This window comes from Chinchilla lanigera, unplaced genomic scaffold (assembly GCF_000276665.1).
Source record: "Chinchilla lanigera isolate Chin_1 unplaced genomic scaffold, ChiLan1.0 scaffold00055, whole genome shotgun sequence".
NCBI classification, from domain to species: domain Eukaryota; kingdom Metazoa; phylum Chordata; class Mammalia; order Rodentia; family Chinchillidae; genus Chinchilla; species Chinchilla lanigera.
Window position 1 is genome coordinate 15,051,704 of NW_004955456.1, and position 20,897 is coordinate 15,072,600.

The 20,897-nt window shown below is 55.8% G+C and overlaps 1 protein-coding gene across 9 annotated transcripts in view; it reads left to right on the forward strand.

The window, feature by feature from the left end:
- Positions 1-18,818, forward strand: part of Dtx2 (deltex 2, E3 ubiquitin ligase) — a 36,308-nt gene extending 17,490 nt beyond the window's left edge. For 8 of the 9 annotated variants that reach the window (XM_013520608.1, XM_013520605.1, XM_013520609.1 and 5 more), the window contains 7 exons: positions 6,315-6,415; positions 11,119-11,259; positions 13,912-13,985; positions 15,263-15,421; positions 16,443-16,604; positions 17,328-17,417; positions 18,255-18,818. In XM_013520608.1, coding sequence (XP_013376062.1) covers positions 6,315-6,415; positions 11,119-11,259; positions 13,912-13,985; positions 15,263-15,421; positions 16,443-16,604; positions 17,328-17,417; positions 18,255-18,482 — 955 coding nt within the window. In that variant the 3' untranslated portion in view covers positions 18,483-18,818. The remainder of the gene's footprint in view (positions 1-6,314; positions 6,416-11,118; positions 11,260-13,911; positions 13,986-15,262; positions 15,422-16,442; positions 16,605-17,327; positions 17,418-18,254) is intronic. The other variant, XM_013520604.1, reaches the window with a different exon arrangement.
- Positions 18,819-20,897: the final 2,079 nt, after the last annotated feature.

The window sequence follows — 20,897 nt, forward strand, 5'->3', positions numbered from 1 at the left end:
GCCAATCCAGGACATTCCAGGGAACTATGTGTGCATTGCTTCTTGCTGTGGGCTGGGCACTGAAGATGGTTTGGTGAACCACAGTCTAGTTCAGAGGAGGGCTGGGAGCCAGGGTGAGGACAGCAGAAAGTGGCAGGGGTGACCTCACCCCGAGGCTGGTAGAGTCCCCCAGAGTATTCTGTGGTGCTCTCAGCACCTGGTCAGGGATGATGAAATCCCAGATCTGGTCCAGACTGGGTGGCGCTTTCAGATGAGAGAGTCTGCTGGCCTTGGCCTTCCGCCCGTGGTGTGACTGGGCGGCCTGGCTGGGTCCTTCGTCCTCGACGCTGTGTTGGGCTTAGAGAGTTTCTGAGAGTTGGGAGGGGTGAAGGCAGGGGCTGCTCTCTGAGGACGAGTGGCCTGGCTGGGTGATGACAGGACGTGTGGGCCTGCAGCTGCTCTGGTCTCCAGAGAAGAGAGCATTTTGTGATCTGGGCTGATGACCAGTCAGCAGGCTAATGTCACCTCATCACCCAGCCCTCTCTGTGCCGCTTCAACACCTCGAGCGCTGAAGCTTCCCAGGGTTGGCAGTGACCTGGTTCGCAGCCTCTTGAGCAGCCGGGCCTCTTCAGAAGAGTTTCCGAGGTGGCTGTGAGCTTCTTTGAGGCACACTGTGACAGGTACTGTTACATGCCAGGCTGTGTGAGTCAGTTCATTGGTCCTCACAGTGGCTTTAAGGTAGGTGGCATCCTCACTTTATGGAAGGGCACATCCAGGCTTATGAAGTTGGCCACAGAGCCAGAAAGTGCAAACAGGGTTAAACCCAGCCCCCAAGAGTAAGCCACGTGGGACATGTGAGGCCTTGAAGCTGTCTTAAAGGCGGAATGAGGAGGAAGAGGCACCTGGGCCGGTGATTGAGGAGGCTCTGGTAGACATGGAGGGCAGTGGCCCTGGGTGTGTCAGAGTTTTCCAGGGCAACTTCTTCCAGAGTAGGAGCATGTGTCCAGAACATTCCGGGAGTTGGGAGCCCACAGAGGTGACACTGGGGGACCCTATGTGGACTTCATGGATCTGAGCAAGCGGGGCTCCAAGAGTATCTGCCCCCCCATGTGAGTCAGTCCCACTCAGGGCACCAGCGTGTTCTGTCTGCCAGCTTAGCACTGGGGAATGAACTCAGGCACATGGTCGGTCTACCATGGGGGAACCATCCCTAGCCCTTGTTTATTTTTACTTTAGAGATGAGGTCTCACTAAATTGCCTATGCTGATCTTGAGCCACACCTAGCCTTAAATTTTTTTTTTTTTTTTTTTTTTTTGAGACAGGGTCTGACTTTGCAGCTCAGGCTGGACTTGAGCTCACTTTGTAGCCCAGGCTAGTCTCGAACTCGCAATGATCCTCCTGCCTCAGCCTCCCAAGTGCTGGGATTAGAGGCATACACCACCACACCCAGCTTCTTAAATTCTTGCAAATCATTATTTCTTGTTTTTTGAGATGTCTCATTATATACTTCATGCTGGCCTTGACTCATTATGTAGCCCAGGCTGACCTTGAATTTGCATCTATCCTGCTTCAGTCTCCTGAGTGCTAGAATTATAGGTGTGTACCATCACCCACAGTGGTCTTATAAATTATTCTGAGACTAACTGTTAAATAGTGCTATAGCTAGGATTCTGGGGTTGCCTTAGGTGACTTAGTGAGGCTTTGCTCCTTTCTGGCGCAGAACACCCATTGGTGTCCCCTTATCTGTCAGCATCTCCCCTTCTTGCCTGAGGCCTGCAGACACTGACTGGACCCTACTGCCTCAGGCCAGGCAAGTGGTAGGAAGGTGGCTGCTGGGCTGGCGGCCGTGCAAGCTGCTGCTTGCCCTGCATTGGGAGCAGGGGAACCAGGCCAGCCGGCTGTGTTAGTTGAGATGGCCTCAAAGCAGCCTGCCTCCCAGGGTGGGTGTGGATCCCTACCTTCCCCCCGCTTTCCTGGGGCTGGGAGGGGTGTCATTTCACTTGCACAGGCCTATCCAGACTTTGAATCAGGAGTTTCCCATGCCTAATCTGTGGCTTGGCCTGTGTTCCTCAGTCACCCTCCTCTGCTGGGCTCGAGAGCCAGAGGGGCTTCATTGTCACCTGACGTCTTACCCCAGCAGTGCTGGGAGAGCTAAGAACGCCTGGCCCTTCGTTCTCCCTCGGGCCACAGTCAGTTTCTCAGAGCCAAGTTACAGGGTACCCAGGGGAGGTGGCGGCAGGGTGGGCAAGACAGGTCTGAGTACAGTGAGACCCAGCTTTGCTGGTAACGACTAGGGCTGCCAAACGAGCTGGTGACCTCCTGGGTTTTTGTGGAACCTATGTCTTTTTTTATTTTTGGAATAATGCATGTGGTTTCATATCACTTCTTGCTCAGTGTGGGGAAACTGGCTGCCTGATTTCCCTGTGTCCCCCGGGGATGTGCAGCAATACATGACAAGATGTGTCATCTGTAACCAAGCTGCTGGCTTTAAGTTTTCCTCGTAGCTTAAGTTTATCCCTTTAGGCACCAAAACTTCTGTTCTGATGTTGGGTGGAAAACTGCAAAGCGTGTCATGCACACTCCTGTCTGTAATGGCGGGTGTGACACACCTTGCATGGCATTTTGATGACTTGGGTGGTGACCATGACCAGCAGCTTTGAAACTCAGGGCTGTGTTTCAGCCTGTGGCCTGTGTGCTCTCCAAATGGCCCTGCTTGCAGCTGTGGTGGCTTTGTGCTGCTGTCCTCGCCGCTGAGGGGACTCCTTCTTCCTGCTGCTGGCCAGGCACTTCTGCCCGTGGCTGTCTTGGCTGTGTGATTAGGATGACGGGTTTGGGCGGGACCTGGCAGCAACTGGCTGTGGGCCGGTGGATCAGCCCTGGTCCTTCTAGAGTTCTGTTTTCCTCTTCTGTGATTAAGGGGTTGGACCAGTCGGCTTCTGAGTTTCCTTTCACTCTTAACTACAGGATTTAGTGAGGACCCTGAGGACCTGCCTTTGTTCCCTGTGCCCCTCAAAGACCTGGGGAACCTGGGGCATTTATCCTGGACTTCAGATTGAGCCTCTCCACTGCCTGAAACCTGAGTTATTCTGTGTGTGTGTGTGTGTGTGTGTGTGTGTGTGTGTGTGTGTGTGTGTCTTTTTGAGACAGGGTCTCGCTGTGCAGTTCAGGCTGGCCTTGAGCTCACTTTATAGCCCAGGCTAGTCTCAACTTCGCAGTGATCCTCCTGCCTCAGCCTCCCAAGTGCTGTGATTACTGGAATGGGCCACCACGCCCGGCCCTTCTGAGTTATTCGGATCCTGTAGAGAAGTTGAAGCTCAAGAGAAGGCTTGAGCTGGGGATATAGCTCAGCAGTACAAGCGCAGGCCTGGCAAGCACAAGGTCCTGAGTTTGATTCCCGGTACCAAAAAAAAAAAAAAAGAGAAGGCTTGACATGCCCAGGGCACACCACTTACTTGGGTAGCAGCACTGGAAGTGGGATCTGGAGCTTCACAGCCTGGGTCCTCATGCTACGCGTCATCCGTGTTCCAAGGTGGTGCTGGCTGTGAGCCAGATCCCAGGGGCATTGGAGGGGAGAAGCTTCGGCTCTTCCTCTGGAGAGCTTCCTTGTCTGCCCCTTGCCTGGGACTGTCAGATCCTGTCTGTGTCAAAGACTGAAAAGTTCCCAAGTTGTGTGCTGCCTGGTTCCATTTGGAGGTAGTCCCCACAGGAAAGCCAAGGAGGGCCTCGCAGGGAGACCAGGAATGGAGCGGGGTGGGCCTGAACAGGGATTCTCGGAGGAGGACACTCAGAAGGGTCTCTACCTCGGGGAGCAGTGAGTCTGAGCTCTCTGAGGATGGTACGGGGATCAAAGAGCTCTGAGGTTGTCCTCCCGAGTTCCCTTCTTGGAAACTGCTACATCTTTGTAAGGCTTGGTTCCTGCTCACCACAGCAGGGACACAGATGAGAAGGGGCTGTGTAAATGACATGGGGCAGTGATGACATTGGCGGGTTTTCTTCAGAAGGTGGTTGTGGTAGTGGGTGGGCAGCTGGGGGCGGAGCGCATCCTCCTGGGAGCCTCACTGTGAGCTGCTCTGTGCAGCAGCCCGTGGTGACAGAACCTCAAGTCAACCCTCTCCCATTTCCTGGGAGGGAGGGTTCCACTTGTGGTGTTTTGTGGGGAGGAGCCACCAGGGACCTAGTCTTGTGGCGGGGGACCATGGGCTTGCTCCCTTTCCCCTAGCCCATGGCACCCTTGCTCATTTTGGCGAGTTTCAGAGAGAAGCTTCAGTTTTCTGGCTGCTTACCTAAGTCTGAAGCTCAGTGCTCCCTGAGTTTGCCTCAGAGGCCTGAGCTGGAGTCAAGAGTGGCTTCACTTACAGTACCTCTGAGCACTCAGAAAGGCTATTGGGCATGAGAAGAAAAAGTTAAGCCACACGTGGTAGCACACACCTATAATCCCAGCATTCTGGGAGGCTGAGGCAGGGGGCTGGCAAGTTAAGGCCCAGCCTGGGCAACTTTGCAACTTGGTGAAACCCTGGTTAAAATACGAAAATAAGTGCTGGGGAGATGGCTCAGCAGCACAATACCTGCCTGGCAAGTGGAAGTGCAAGGTCCTGAGTTCCATTTCTGGTACCCACCCCCCCCAAAAAAAGGGTTGGGGGCATAGTTCACTGTACTTTAAAAAAAAAGTGAGATTAACCTAATGACACTTGAGTAGAACCAAAACCTCAGCCCAAGAGTCTGGCTCCCAGCCCTCTCTGTATTACCAGGTAGGCACAGGTCCATATCTGCCTTCTGTTTGGGCTGAAAGTAGCTAAGGAAGCCAAGAAACTGCTCATCAGCTAGCCCAGCCACATAGGCCGTCTAGTTTGAGAAGAATATTCCCAAGAAGTGTGAACAAAACCTCTTTCTTCACTCAGGCAAAGACTAGAGCACTTGTCCTGCCCTAGACCCCATAGGAGGCCATGGTGGCCTCAGCTCTGGCTGAGCATGAGGGTTCCTGGTTGTCTTGAGATCGGCCTGCTCCTTCCAGTGTCCAGGCACAGGCTGTGACTGGCAGGAGTGCGGCAAGAGCTGGGGTGGCCCAGGAGGCAGTGGCTGCTTTGCTGGCCGCTGTCAGGGTTGCCAAGTCTGCGGTCCTGCTCTGGGCTAGACCCGACTTTGAAACAAAGGCCCCGTCCTGGAAAGCCCAGTGTGGCGACCATGTGGGAGGGTTTTACAGCCTTCGTATTTCATCATCGGGCAGTGAACCCAGAAACTGGAAAGAGGAACAGCTGGCAGGAACTCTGGCCTTCGCTGAGGGTCCTTGTTGTGGAGCTTGACTGAACATACTTGCTGTGGGAATCAAACCCTTCATTTTAAAGAATAAATTTTATTTTGGAGATGCTGGAGATTGAACCCAGGACCTTCCGTGTACTGAGAAAGCACTGTCAAACTACACTTCTGGCCCCGGAGTCCTTGTTACTTAAAACATCCAGAAAAATTTCTGTATTTTGTACCAATCTTAGATTTACAGGAAAGTTACAAAAATAGCGTGGGAGTTTCTGTATCTCCCTCCGTGTCTTCTGCACAAAAGAGGTGGGGTGTTGTCGTGGTGATGGCTGTGTTCTCTGCGATGCTGGCTACGAGCCCGGGGCCTGCTCTACCTCTGAGCCACAGCTGGGCAGTGTCTCCTCAGGTGAGCGTCCTTCAGCCTCAGGAAGTGAATTACTGCCGGTGTGACGTGGCGGGCTAAACTAAAGGCTTGTTCTGTTTTCAGTTTTCCACTTCTGCTCCCCTTGTGTCCCTCGATGCTTTGCAGGGTCCCACTTGGCAAGCGCTTGTCATTCTTCTGTTCTCTCAGCAGCAGTTCACAGTCCTCCTTCATCTCTCCGAGCCTCACCACCCTGAAGAGGTGCTGTGTCGAACGTGTTTAATCTGGGTTTGTCTGATTGTTTCCCACGATTGGAATGCAGTGGTGCGGTTCTGGCAGGAACCGCCCAGAAATGCTGCTAGGTCCTCCTGGGAACTTCATGTCAGAGTTCATGCTACCGATGCGGCCTGTCCACGGTGCCCATGGGCAGGATGGCTCATTAAGAAGTGTCCTCCACTGGGCTCCCCTGTGCGCAGAAACCCTGAGAGCCTCCTGTGTTAAGCTAGTGAGCTCGAAGCGCTGTGAGCTCCTGCAGGATCATCCTGAGAGTTGGAAGTGCCCATGAAAACAGGGCATGGGCCTTCTTCCCCCAGGGGCAGCGGGGAAAGTGGACATGGGGAAGCGCCTTGGCAGCTCTCTCTCCCTTCCAGCTCAGCCTGAGCCCCAGCCCTGCTCCCTTGGAGACCGTATCATACACTCAGCTCTGCTCTCTTCTCTCCCCAAGTGCCTCTCTCCCCAGCGGCCCCTCCACCAGCCTTGGAAGCGTCCCTGCCACTGTGCCTGTGCAGATGCCAAAGCCTAGCAGGGTCCAGCAGGCGCTCGCAGGTAGGTGCCCTGAACAGACCCCCGGGGCTTGGTGGGAGGAGGAGGTGGGGTAGGGGCTTGCCACCACCTGGCTCCTCAGCCAACCCAAGGGGCTCCTGGGGAGCAGTGCTGCTTTCTGGTCATGTTGTAGTGCCAGGGAGTGAGCCCGCCTGTCCCCGCTTCGGACCTCTGGGGGGTGGAGCCTGATGACAGCCCCCTGGTGTGGACCTTTCACATCTTTTAAAATTTTTTTTCTTTTTGTGTGTGTACGGGGTGGATATTGGGGTGGAACCCAGGGCCCTGCACATGCTAGGCAGGCACTCTACCACTGAGCTACACCCCAGCCCTTTTTATTCTTTGAGACAAGGTCTCACTGTGTTGCTCAGGTTGGACTTGAGCTTGTGATCTTTCTGCTTCAACCTTCTGAGTAACGTGAGATTACAGATGTGTGCCACCAGTCCTGGCCTTTTACATTTTTGCATTGAGTTAAATTACAGTTGGAGGAAAAAAATTACAGTTAGAAACCAGAGGTGGTAGCACACACCTAGATTGCTAGCACTCTAAGAGGCTGAAACAGGAGGATCACAAGTTTAAGCCCAGCTTGGGTAATTTAGCAATTTAGCAAGAACCAGCTCCAAAACTTAAAAAATAGGGAAGGAAGGAAAGAAAGGGAGGGGACAAGGAAGAGAGGGCCTGGGGATGTAGCTCAGTGCAAAGGCCCTGGGTTCAGTCCCCAGGACCACAAAAAAGTTGCGGGGGGATTACGGTTAGAGCCAGTTTTCCGTCCTGAAGTGCTTTAGGCAGGGCAGGCTTGGGGTTCTTAAGAGCCCTGTGGCTGTACTTAGTCTTACTGGCCTTGTTGAGTAAACAGCTTTGGTCCATCTAGATCCATTGTTACCCCTGTGTTGGTGCTTCTCTGAGAAGTCCTCTTAAGGTGTTGGGGCACCACTGAAGTTATTGGAGTTGCTTGTGGGTGCCGTGAAGTATATGGAAAGGAAGGTGGATCAGCGCAGCACACCTCCATTGTTTGCAGCTGATGGAGGGGGATCAGTGACTGAGTTTGTTTTTGGCCGGTCCCTGTGTCAGCATGGGTGGTTACAATGAATGGGCAAGCCTGGAGCAGGAGGCCTTGTGGAGCCTGGCCTCACACCTGGGCGAGGTCCGAGGTAGAGGGATGCGGAGGGAAGAGCCCTCCAACTTGGCACTGGAGAGGTGGTGAGGAGGGAGCTGGAAGACCTGCGGGGCCCCGCCGTCACAGCCATGTGTCATCACATGTGTTTCATCCCTAAATAACACAGAGAGGTGAAGACTTATTCCCACTTTATATTTGAGGGAGCTGAGGCTCCAAGAATTTCAAAAGCTGGGGGCTCAACCCTAGATGTTTGGCTTCAGGATCTGGGCTTTTCCCATGATGCTTCAGTGCTCCTGGGTCAAGTGGAGCCCTGGGTGGGATGATGACTGCAGTGTAGACACATAGAATGTCCCAGGGACAGCAGGAGTGTGGGTGTGCCTCTCCCGAGGGCGGTCTGGAGGAGAGGGAGGACCTTTGCCCCTCTTCAGGGGCACAAGGAACCTGCAGAGGGACAGCGGGAAGGGTGGAGAGCGCCATGCTCACACTGCTGATGCTGCAGCTGCTTCCTAGCCTTCAGCCTCTGCAGGACCCAGGGGAGGGAGTGGCAGATGCTGACCAGAGTCCTGTCCACTTTCAGGTACACTTGTGTTGGTTCAGGGGTGAGTCCATTGGTACCATGCGCACATGTATATGGGGTGGGCAGAGGTGACACAGAAACAGGCCAGGCACCCACATGGCCCTCAGCGGCAAGACCTGATGGTGTGGTCACCAAGGCTATGACACAGATTCAAGTCACTTCTCTCAGTGGCTCTCAGGTGTGTGTGGGCATCAGTTAGCACCGGTCCCCTTCCTACCCAAGCTTGAGAGCCCTCTCTCCAGGCTGTGTCCCTGCTTGTTCTCAATGTCATTGTCACCATGGCTCTCACAGCAATCCTGGAGGTGGGTAGATTTTCTTCTACTTTTTATTTCTTTGCATTGCTAAGGATGAAATCTATGGCCTCATGCATGGTAGGCAAGTGCTTTACCACTGAGCTACATCCCCAGCCCCGAGGCAAGTATTTTAACATGTTTTACTGAAGGGGAAAATGATCCAGAAGTTCAGGAACTTGGCTGCAGCTGGAAAGTAGCCAAAACCGATGCTGGCGGCCAGACTGCCACTCCTAAATCTGAGGCTCCAAGCTGGACATCATGCTAACGCTGTAATCCTAGCATTCTGGGATGCTTAGGCTGGAGGATGGCAAGTTGCAGCCCACCCTGGGTGACTTAGCAAGACCCTGTCTCAAAATTGAAAATAAAATGGGCTGGGGAGGTAGATACAGCCCAGTCAGATGGCCCTGGGTGCAGTCCCCAGCACTGCCAAATCGGTCAGTTGATCAATTAACCCAAGGTTCTGTGATTGATACTTGCTAGTGGGACCATTTTCTAGGGCACCAGGGTATGAAGTGGGGTGTGAGAATGCCCTCTTTCACCTTGAGCCATGTTTATGAGTTCAGGAATATACCGCACCTGCCACAGGGAGGTGAGCATTTGGGGACAGGTTTCTGCAGGTCGGTTTACAGCAAGGTGGTCATGCTGTGCCAGGGCTGTGTGGGCTGAAGGAGCTGTGCCTCCCGGTGATGGTGCCTCCAGGCAGCCGCTCCCCTGGTTCACTTCACCCAGCCCTCGCCTTTGTGGCCTGGGGCCAGGCCTGTGGGGCTGGGGCCAGCTTCTGCACATCCTGCCTCCCAAAGAGGAAGCAACATCTGCAGCCAGGTCTGTCTTACACCTCTGCTCAGAAGCCTGCCCAGGACCTGCCAGCTAGGGAGGAGTAACACTGGGTGGGAACTCAGGGCAAGACATGGCGAGGAAGACCAGCTTGCCTCTCTGCCCTGGCCCCTAGTGAAAGGCTGACCTTTGGTGTCCAGAAGGGGTGCTTATATTTGGGGGTTGAGAGTCTGTGAATGGGGGCTGCACTCCTTGGGGGCTCAGAGAGAGAATGCATTCAGGCAAACCCTTGGCTACTGCCCGAGTTCTTAAGGTGCTTTGGAGCTTTCCCTGAGCCCCTGCTGCCGAGGGAGATGAACCAGCCTGCTTGGTGCCCCCACCCCATCCCAGCCATCCCTTGCCGTGTTTGTGACGTGTCAGATGTGGGCGCTGTTCAGACCTCACAGAAAGCTAGAGCCACAGAGCAAGGCTGCTTTCTCAGGGACTGTATTGAGACTGGTGTCTGGCTAGAGTTCTGGGGACCAGGCCCTGTGTTAGGCAGGGTAGGGGTGACAGCGGCCCTAGAGATGTCTTCATTCCTCAGCAGACACATACCCTGCGCCTCCCACAGCTCACACCCTGCCTGGTGCTGGACGGACAGCGGTAGGCAACCAGTGCCCTCACCCATGGGATGTGTGCTGAGGGAACAATGGTCAGCTAGCAGTTGCGTGGGTGATTTCAGACAGGAAAGTGCTGATAAGATAAATAAAGCAGGGTGAAGGAGCTCGGACTGGGCCGAGCATGTGGCCTGGTCCACAGAGTGGCCGGGAGGCTGCAGCCTTCTCAGAGGTGGTGCTTAAGAGCTAAGTGGGGCACTCGTGGGAGACATGTTCCCGTCAGAGGATGCAGTCAGTACAGAGCCTCCAGGTTCTCTTAAGAAACAGTGCTCTTTTTCTGGTCTGTCTCAGCTTTCAGCCAGCCATCTTTCTGTCCCTCTGACATTTAGTTCCTAGGAGAGTTAGTCACATCAGCGCCCCCCAGCCATGGGAGGCGCATGGCAGGGCAGCGACCCAGCAGCTGTCCCATAGAGCCCAGCCTGGAGCCTGGCTTCCGATGTGCACTTTGGTCTCTGGCTGAGTGGCTGCCACAGTACCCCTGCCCGACTCAGCTCTGCTACCCAGGCTGCCAGGGGCTGCCCTCTGCCTCTGTCCCCATCTGGGCACACTGGCCGGGCTGGGAGCCTTCACTCTTCTTGTTCAGGCCACAGTGGCCAGCCTGGTGGATGCACTGCTGCCCTCTGCAGTTACTTCTCTGGTGGCACCAGTGAAAAAAGCCACAGCTAAGGGGCAACATTCCTATCTCAGCAGTGTCACTGAAGGCATGTCACTGGACTGGTCACATGGGCATGGAAAGCAGACGGTACCCTGCAGGAGGCAGCGTGACTGCAAGCCAAGAGGGTGCGGTTAGGCCTAGAGGTGTCAGGGTCATTAAGCCTGAGCCCTTGCAGCCAACACTGCTGGGGAGGCCCCTCCGCATTGCCGCAGCTTGGCTGTGTCCTGCCATGTTGCTGCATCTGCTCCTCCCCCTGCACCCGGTGTGGGGAAATGCCCCCCAGAACTGCTCGGGTGGCTTCCTGGGGTGGTGTTTTGTCCTCTGTTCTCCTACAGCAATTAGCGTTGCTCCCTGCATGCTCTAGGGACAGGCGGGTGCTAGGCAAGTGCTTGTGCAGATACCTGAGGACTTGAGGTATCCATGGCCAGGCGCTGGTGAGCAGACTGTGTCGCCAGGCTTGGTTACTGGCCTGTAATGCAGCCCTGGCAGCCTCGAGTAGGCCAGATTCCCCGAAGAGTTACAGGTCCCAGGAGCCGCTCCTGGTGCCACCTCGGATTCGGCAGGGTTTGTGGGTGTTGCGTGCCAAGTGCTCCTTCTAATGTTTCTCCCCTGCATGTCTGATCTCGAACCCGTGCAGGCATGACGAGTGTGCTGATGTCAGCCATTGGACTGCCCGTGTGTCTTAGCCGCGCACCCCAGCCCGCCAACCCTCCCGCCTCCCGCCTGGCCTCTAAAAGTCACAGCTCAGTTAAGAAACTAAGGAAAATGTCCATGAAAGGTAGTTCCTGTTCACAAATGCTCTCTAGCCTCTGCTAAGCCTCCGCATCGCGCCTCCGACTGTCCCGCGCAAATTGCTCTTCTCTGACCTCCCAAGCCCTGCCTGGCTCCCTGTAGCCCTTTCTCCCTTCGCTCGCTTGGCAGCAGAGGTGGCTTCTGGGAATCTTGTTTTCTAGGCACAGTGGAGCGAGAGGGGCTTATTCCCAAGGATCCTGTAAACATCAAGGTGCAAATGAGGCCTGGTTAGAGATGATGGGACGATTGTCCCTCCAGTGAGGCCAGTGTGTCTCAGGAAAGGCCCCTGCCATAGGTCCCAGAGCTGAGCCACTTGTTGGGTTCTCTGTTGACCTCTGCCCTGCCTGTCACATGGCCCAGGAAGAAGGGGTTTCAGAGCCGTGGAAGGGATGGCATTTGTGATAAGGCTGGCATGGTGGTAAGTTCTGAGCTTTTCTGGTGGCCCATGAGGTGCCATAGTAGTATGCAGGGATGACTTGTAGCGCTGCTAGCCTGGGTTGCTGTCACAGCTCAAGCCATCCCTGGCTTTGTGACCTGCAGATTTCTCCAGCATGAGCAGCACCTGTGGCTTAGGTGGGCTGCTCTGAGAGGACCAGGAAGGAGAGGTGAAACAGTGATAGCTTCTCTGATCACGGCCTTTGTCCTGTCTGATCCCCACCTCACAGGCCAGGAGTTGTGTCCAGGGAGGAGCAGCTTTAGGGCTCCTGACCCCAGCCCTGGACTCCACACACACACTGCTCTTAGCGGCCTTGGTAGAGATGAGTGTACGCCCGACGGGGATGAGTGTAGGCCAGCAGCCTGGGCACCTAGCCTTCCAGGGCCCAGATGTCCCTTTTGTGGGGTAATAGTCACCTGGTGAACTGGGGTTCAAATCCAACACCATGCCTGGCTAAGAAGAGTGGCTAATGCCAGCCCCTTTCAGTTCTTTTTTTTGGTCTTTTTGAGACAGGGTCTCACTATGCAGTTCAGGCTGGCCTTGAATTCACTTTGTAGCCCAGGCGGACCTCAAACTTGCAATGATCCTCCTGCCTCAGCCTCCCAAATGCTGGGATTACAGGCATCTACCACCATGCCTGGCGTCCTTTCAGTTCTGAAAGGCCATGTGGACAAGGGGTGGGTGCCAAGCCAACCTTACTTGACCCGAGGACCTGCTCCTTGCAGAGGGAAGTGGGCCCCTGGGGGACTGGCCTGTAGCCACTGGACTTTTCTAAAAGGAAAACCTGGGCCAGGGATATAGCTCAGTGGCATAAGTGCCTGCCTGGCGAGCACAAGGTAGATTCCTGGTACCAAAAAAAAAAAAAAAAAAAAAATTTAAAAGGAAAGGCTTCCTCTGGGTGGGGTGTACTGCCTGATGCATGACTACCCTATGCCTGTGGTCATGGTTTTGGCCTGGCTTTCTCACCAGTGAGCAGGGTAGTCTGGAAGTCTGTATGGGTACAGGTATGTATGTGGCATATGGGAATGGGGGTTTTGGTGTATGGGGATAGAGATAGGTGTGAGTGGCCACATGTGGTATCCCCTGCTGGTCGCTGCCCATCTCAGGTGCTAGCAGCTGAAGCCTTATACCAGTGACTCTTCGCTGGGTACTGGGCTTCTACTCCTAGCTCAGGGAACTATGGCTTTGAGGTGATAGGGTTTGGTTATAACACAAGAGCCAAGATCGAGCCCAGTCTGATGGCAGGCCCTCTCCTATACCCAGCCACTTCCTGGGTAGCTATTACCATCCTCCTCTGGTCTGGACAAGGTTCATTCGTTGAGCCCTTAGATTTATGACTTTGTAGTCACAGGCTGAGGGCCGCAAGCTTAGGCTCAAACCAGGAACCCCTTCTGTTCTCAGAGATGAGGGCTGGGCTGTGCCCCCTGAGATGGCATGAAGAGCCCTGCCAGGGGCCTGCTTCCAGGATACACCAAGCCCCTGCTCCCACCTTCTGCCCCTGCCTGGGCTCAGTTGCAGTGTCATGTGGTTTTGTTGCAGCCACTGCCTGGAAATCCCCAGCCATGCCATGCACTTGCTGGGAGCTGCTGTCCTTGGGCAGGGCTGGGGAGGTCTGTGGAGGAGTGGCCACCCCCACCCTCATGCATGTGGCTGGGGACCCACCAGGGGGCAGCCAGGGTGCTTCCCCTAGTGCTGAGCCGGTGGTGTGTGAGGTAGCGGCGGTGTGGTGTTGCCTACTGGAAGCACACACAGACGGCCATGTGTGCTAGATAGGTTTCTGGGACAGGTGGACTCAGGTCTTGCCTCTCTCACTGGAATCACATAAGAATGATGAAGGTTGGAGAAACTACTTCAGGATAGTCTAGGGGAAGTTGGTCCTCGTCGCTGCTGTTGGATGTTTCTGAGATCCTCCATGGGGCCTGGGTCAAGTTTCCTGGGGCGTGGTTAGGAGAGACCTAGGCGCTGCTCTCTTTCTGCCCACCTCAACCACCGCCGCCTCCTCCAGGGCCTCCGGTCTGGGCCAGCTTCATGCGGGTGGCCTGGTGGGGCTGCGAGTATCCTGTTTTGTGTGCTAATTTTCTGTCTTAGCCCTGCTAACATTTTCTCCTGCAGCTTGGACCTCTGCCTGTCCGCCTTCCTCCCCGTCATCACCCTCTCCAACTTGCACGCCTGGGACCCCGCTTACCTGCCCTTCTCTTCCAGGCGGGGCTGCAAAACCAGAGCCAGAACAGGTGATCAGAAACTACACTGAGGAGCTACAGAACGCCCCGGATGAGGTACGCGTCTTGGGAGCCACGCTGTAGTGGTTCTTTTTTGGAGAGGATCAAGCTCCACATGAAGGGAACCCCAGCCTGCTTGGCCCCTGGGGTGCTTCCCAGGTGTCTCGGGCAGGCGCCATGCTCCAGGCTCTGTGGTTTCAGCTGCAGCCTCCAGTGGGATATAGGAACCCCACAACAAGGTGGCCAGGGCTCCTGAGACCCGTCCTTCCCATCTCATGGATCAGCTGTGCTCCTGAGCAAAACTCTTCTCAGTCCAGGCGTGGTGGCACAGACCCGTAATCCCTGTACTCTGGAGGGCTAAGGCAGTAGGGTCCTAGGCAACTTAACATCTTACTTGAGAATTACATTGTCTCAAGGAAGGGGATGGGAATGTCGATTGTTGCAAAGGCCCTGGGTTCAATTTTTAGTACTGAGAAAAACAAAAACAAAAACAAAACAGCTCTGTGTAGCCTGCTTGAGGCCACCCCAGGGGCCAGGGGTCCCAGAACCAGAGCTCGCTGTGTCTGCCCTGCCCAGCACGGTAGCCTTGTCCAGGTAGCGCTCCTGGCCCGCACGCTGTTGGTGTGCTGGTTCAGGGTTCCTGCCAACCCCCTGCCATATTTTTTTTTTTTCCCTGCCACATCTTGAGTGGGCCCTGAGCCTCGTTCTGCTGAGCCACATCTTGGGAACTCCTGGAGGTCCTAGAGTGGGGCTCAGGGTCAGGAGTGGAGCACAGAGCTGAGAGTTTCCCATGCTACTTTGTCCCGAGAGTTGAGTGTGAGAAAATTGGGGTAGGAAAGGGAACAGGAGCCTTAGAGTCATCTGCATCCCCTCCCTTCCTGCAGCCTTTCTGTGCCCTTCCCCAGACAGCTCTTTCTCTTGGCCCTGTGTTCCTGGCCCTGGGCTCCTCCTGTGCAGGTCACTGTGCTCATGGCCACCATGCAGGTGGCTGCTGAGCCTCGGGTCCTCGTCTGGCTCTTTCCGGGCCTGGTCTCATCCACCCCCATCACCTGGTGCCCTGAGCTGCCTGTGTGTTCGTGTTTGAGGACGTTCTCTTCTCTCACTTGCGATGCCCATCGCTTTTCCTGTGGCTGCTCCCATGTCCTTGCGAAAGCAGCTCTGCGCCTGTCCTCCTCCTGTCCTTTCCATCCTGCTGTTCCCACTGCCCCTAGGCTCCTGCTTTGGCTCAGCCCTTCCTGGGCACAGGTCCCTGCGATTCCTGTGTTCCCAACCCCTGGAACAGTCAACAGCCTCTCCAGCCCGCTTGACCAGTGTTCCTGTGTTTGGTCCCCCAGGACTGCATGATCTGCATGGAGAAGCTGTCTGTGGTTTCTGGGTACAGTGACGTGACTGACAGCAAGATCCTTGGGCCTATGGCCGCGGGCCGCCTCACCAAGTGCAGCCACGCCTTCCACCTGCTGTGCCTGCTGGCCATGTACTGCAATGGGAACAAGGTGCCTGCAGCGGCCGGGTGTGGGTGGAGGCAACCTGCTGCCTCTGACGGGAGCAACCCTGGGATGGCTGTAGTCCTTGTCCCACAGCCAGATGGGGTTGGCTGCTGGCCTCTGGGTGGCGTGGGGTTGCAATGACAGGATAGTCAGGGCCTGGAGCTGGCGTGGAGACTTTTCTGCAGGTCCTGCTGGCTTTCCCAGGCCTGCCCATGCTTTAGAAGGGGCCAGTGAGACAGGGTACCCCGGCTTTCCAGCCAGTCTTGGGGAGATGCTGGGCTTTCCTGCACTGCAGGCTCCATCTCACCCCATCACTTACAAGTCTTCCACATCTTCCTGTGACTTCCCTCTGCTATCAACCCTGTGCTGGGAAAGAAAAGGCTCAGAGCGGGATGCCATAGACATCTGTGTCCCCTCTACCCTGAAAGAGTCCCGCGCATGCTAAGTGCTGACCCCTCGCTGCCAGGGTGCGCAGAGTTTGGGAGGACAGAGGAACCAAATCGATGACAGCCGTCCGGCCTGGCCCAGGCCTCTGCAGTGCCCTGTGCATCCTCAGCAGCTGGCCTGCAGTAGCCGCAGGTCATTGCAGAGTCTGTTCGATTTTAAAGGTGGTAAGGCTGGAGGTGTTCACGAACCTAATTTTCCTGCCTGGCTGGTCTCTTGATGTCTTCTTGTTCCTGCATGAGAATTCCATGAGACTGTCATGTTATACCTTCTGGTGTTTTTGTTTTTTGGTTTCTTGAGACAAGGTCTCTGTGTACTTCAGACTGGCCTTGAACTCCGTGGCAGTCCTCCTGCCTCAGCCCCCTGAGTGCTGGCACTGCAGGCAAGCACCACCACACCTGGCGCTCAGACTTACCTTTTGACAGCTCATTGTTGGAAGCCAGTTTCCGGGAGCAGAGGCTTCCTGGGTGCTGAGTGAGCGCGGCTAGCTGGGCCCCCAGTGAGCTCCTCTGCCATCTAGGCCAGGTGACTGTCCTGGTTCACCTGGCGCCACACCTCAGACTGTTGCATCTGCCTTGTCCAGGACGGCAGTCTGCAGTGTCCCTCCTGCAAAACCATCTATGGGGAGAAGACCGGCACCCAGCCCCAAGGAAAGATGGAGGTGTTCAAGTTCCAGATGTCACTCCCCGGCCACGAGGACTGCGGGACGATACTCATAGTTTACACCATTCCCCATGGCATCCAAGTAAGGGGACCTGCTGCACGAGGAGCCCGCAGGGACCTTGCCGGAGTCACCCCACACCCGGCAGACCCTTTTTCTTGAGAGACTTGCTCGGGAACCCAGGCCCTCGCTTACGGTGGCGGGCTTGGCCCTGCCTGGACAGGCGGCCCAGGAGCCGGGGCGGGTCTGAGTCCTATGCCTTTCCCCGGTTCCCTTCCGCGCTCACGTGGCTCAGTCTGGAAACACTGGCGGTGAGGTGAGAGCCGCGGAGCGCAGGACTGAGTTGTGCGTGGGCTTGGCCTGTGCAGTAGACGGCTGGGCACAAGGCCCATCTTGTCCCACCCTTCCCACTCCCATCCAGTTTGCCACCCACAGGGCCACCTCTCCAACCACTTCTTAGAGCCAGGTGCAGCCTGGGAGCCTGTGTTTTGTGTGGGGTGACAGAGGAAGGCCCCGAGAGCCCAGCGCCCAGGGGGTCCTCAGAGAAGCAGGAGGGTCCGCGCTGGCCCTCCCAGGGTTCCCGGTATCACCCGGGAAGAAGGGCGGCAGGCAGGGCTGTGTGGCAGGCAGACCCGTGCAGGTGTGAGGGAGGCCGGGTCTGGGTGGAGGCCTTCCTCACTTTGGGCCTTGGAGGGGCCAGTCAGGAGCAGACCCGGCTGGGAAGGCAGGGTCTGCCATGGCTCTGTGTGGTCAGCCTCTGCAGCAGGCTGTGCCACCACAGCCCTCTCATCCCAGTTCCTCCAACAGGGCCCTGAGCACCCCAACCCCGGGAAGCCATTCACTGCCAGAGGGTTCCCCCGCCAGTGCTACCTCCCAGACAGCGCCCAGGGCCGCAAGGTAAGGCCCCTCAGCCCCACACCTGCCTCTTCTCAACTTCTAGTGCCAGGGACGGCGAGACGCGCGGGCCAGGCCAGCATGCTGTGCTTCCTCCAGGGCTGCCGAGGACCCTGGGGCAGGGCCTCAGCTTCACAGGCTTCAGAGAGCGTAGAGGCCAGGCTTTCTGCTCTTCAGAGTCAGGGTGAAGAGAGGCCACAGGAGGATGGGGATCCCCATGGCTAAGCCGTTCTAGCTGCCTGGGACCCCACAAAAGAGCAGCGGGTGGAGGCTGAAGGCCAGCCCGCCCTCTAGCCTAGCCCTAAGACGTGAGGTGCTTGTGGAAAGGGACCCTTGTCACCCGGAAGCCACGGGAGGGGCTGCTGTGCATCGGTTAGGAAACGCTTTCGCAGCTACTGGGTGGGCCCTGGGCTCTTCGTTCCCCTCATTGCTGGGAGGGAGCCCAGGACCTCCCTCTGGCAATCCCCAGTCACTGCGTCCCAGCCCCAGCCCTGAGCCAGGACTCCTAGGTGGCCAACCATGGAGGCTGATTGGGCACTGGGGATGCAGAGGCAGAGACCTGCAGGGAAGGTGGCAGGTGGATGGACTGTGGTAAGGACCGCAGCTGTGGCCATGTAGGTGGCAGTGCCCATGAGTAAGATGGGGCCGGCTGGGCCGGGTAAGGTGCTGGCGGGTCTACAGCTGGAGTCCTGGGGATCCCCCTGGCAGCTTAGGCTGCAGTACTGGCTGAGCTTACCTCGGAGGGAGGGGGTGGGAGAACAGAGCTCCCTGGCACGCTTTTCACTGGCTCCCTCTCTGTCCCCCCTCTTTCCTCTCTTTCACCCCTGTCCCTCTGTGCAGGTTCTGGAGCTCCTGAAGGTGGCCTGGAGGAGGCGACTCATCTTCACCATTGGGACGTCCAGCACCACAGGCGAGACAGACACAGTGGTGTGGAACGAGATCCACCACAAGACAGAGATGGACCGTAACGTGACAGGCCATGGCTACCCCGACCCCAACTACCTGCAGAACGTGCTGGCCGAGCTGGCCGCACAGGGGGTGACCGAGGACTGCCTGGAGCAGCAATGACCCATAGCACCCCAAGGCTGCCCCCGCAGGGAGGTGCCTTTCCTGAGAGGCTGGAACGCAGGTCGAGGGTGGCTCCCAAAGCCCGCTCCGCCCGCCTCTCCTGCTCCCCTCAGGCAGGGACCTGCCTGGGCCCTGGGCAGCCCTGGGAGGAGGACTTGGGGGGCTTATGATGCAGCTACCTCACCAGGGACGGCCGTGTCCTCAAGGCTGCTCTGGGCCCCAGCACCAGGCCTGGCAGGAGAGGGGCCAGTGTTCCCCAGCCAGGCGGGCGCAGGCCCCGGGTCCACTTCTTATACCTCACATTTTGTTTGCAATAAAGGCCTTGTAGCCAAAGTTCATAGGCCTGCTGTGCGCATGTGTGTCCCCAGGGCAGGCACCTTACATCCGCCCCCCACCTGGTAAAGGGAGACCAGACCACAGTGTGGCCCGGGTGTTCCCAGCCTGTGCACCACCTCCTCCCCTGCTGTGTACAGAGCCTGTCGTCCCTCTTCCCCAAGAGTCTCGTGTGAAACAGGTTCACACAGGGCCTGCCCTGCTGTCCCACGTCACAGAAGAGGAAAGAGGTCCAAAGGTGCTGTGTGAATCAGGTGGCAGAGACTCAGGCCTCAGGAGGAGCAGGGCACACCACCCACCCACCCCCACACCCCCATCAGGCCCTTGCTGCTGGTCTGATAGGAACAGTTGTGGCCCAGGGTTGGAGGGACCTCCAGGGCCACATTATGGTTGTTGGCCAGAGGCACTTTGCTTTGTGAGCCTCTTTCTCTAAAAAACAAAGTCAGTTTCACAACACATCAGTACAAAGAACGCACTAATAATAATTAGAGGGGCTGAGGATTTAGCTCAGCAGCACAGCGCCTGCCTGTCAAGTGCAAGGTCGTGAGTTCGATTCCTGGTACCAGAAAAACAAAACAAAACAAAAAAAAATAATTAGAGCATTTTCTTTACCCAAAGTTTATTTTTTTTTTTTGTATTGAGGAACCCAGAGCCTTTATACTGAGCTATATAGCCCTAGGCCAGTGGTGGCGAACCTATGGCACACATGCTGCAATGGGCTATTTGTATCATTGAAAGCTCTAAAAGTCACTAAAGGTTCACCATCGCTGCCCTAGGCTCCCACTCTTTTTTTGTCTTTTTGAGACGGGGTCTCACTATTAAGTTCAGGCTGGCCTTCAGCTAACTTTGCAGCCCAGGCTGGCCTTGAACTCGAAAGGATCCTCCAGCCTCAGCCTCCCTGACTCAGCCTCCCGAGTGCTGGGATTACAGGCGGGTACCACCACACCAGGCTGCCCTAAACCCTTTTTAAAATTTTCATGCAGGGTCTCACTAAGTTGCTAAGTTTTTCAGGCTGGGCTTGAACTTGTGATCCTCCTGCCTCACCCTCCCAGACTGTAGGGTTACAGGCATGTACTGCTGTGTCCATTTTTCCTGGGTGTAGTGCTGCATGCCTATAATCTCAGCACTGAGGAGGCTGAGATTCACAAGGTCTTTGTGAATTCAAGGCTAGCCTGAACTGCACAATGACAGCCTATCACAAGCAAAATAAAACAAAACAAAAAAACACATTAAAGTGGCCTGGTAGTGTGAGCTCAAGCCTTTGCCTCATGGATAATTTAACCCATACAAAAAGGACGGTGAGGCTTCAACAGAGACCCCCGTCTTGGCTGGGTCCCAGATCTGTTTGGTTTCAGACCTGAGACTTCCTCACACGGCCTCAGCACGGGAGTTGGAGAGCCTCAGATGTTGCTGCCCTCAGGCTTCTCCAGAGCCTGGGTGCTCACCACTGATGGCACCAAGAATCAAGACCCAGGAAATACGTGCAAATCATATACCTGCTGAGTAGCCAGAATATTAAAAGAACTCAGAATTCAACAATAAGACAAAACCAAAAAAATTAATGAAGCCAAGCCAGGCATGGTGGCGCATGCCTGTAATTCCAGCACTCAGGAGGCTGAGGCAGGAGGATCACTGCAAGTTCAAGCCACCCTGGGCTGCATAGTGAATTCAAGCAGGCCTGAACTGCGTAGTGAGACCCTATCAGAAAACAAAACAGGCAAGGCATTGTGGTACATACTTCTCAGCATTCTGGGAGGCTGAGGCAGGAGGGTTGCAAATTAAGGCCAGTTTCAGCAATTTAGCAATTCCCTGTCTCAAAAAATCTAAAAAAGGGCTGGGAAAGTAACTCAGTGTAAAGCCCCTGAGTTCAGTCTCCAATACTGGCTGGGGATGGGGTTGGCGGGGAACAGTGGGTAGGACCTGGGGGTTCAGCTCAGAGGTAGAGCACTTGCCTGGCATGTGCCAAAGAAGGCCCTGGATTCAATCCCTAAGCTAAAAAAAAAAAAAAAAAAAGAGAAAAGAAATATCCTGCCCTTCTCCTTCTGTAAAGGCTAGGGATTTAGCTCAGTGGCACAGCCCCTG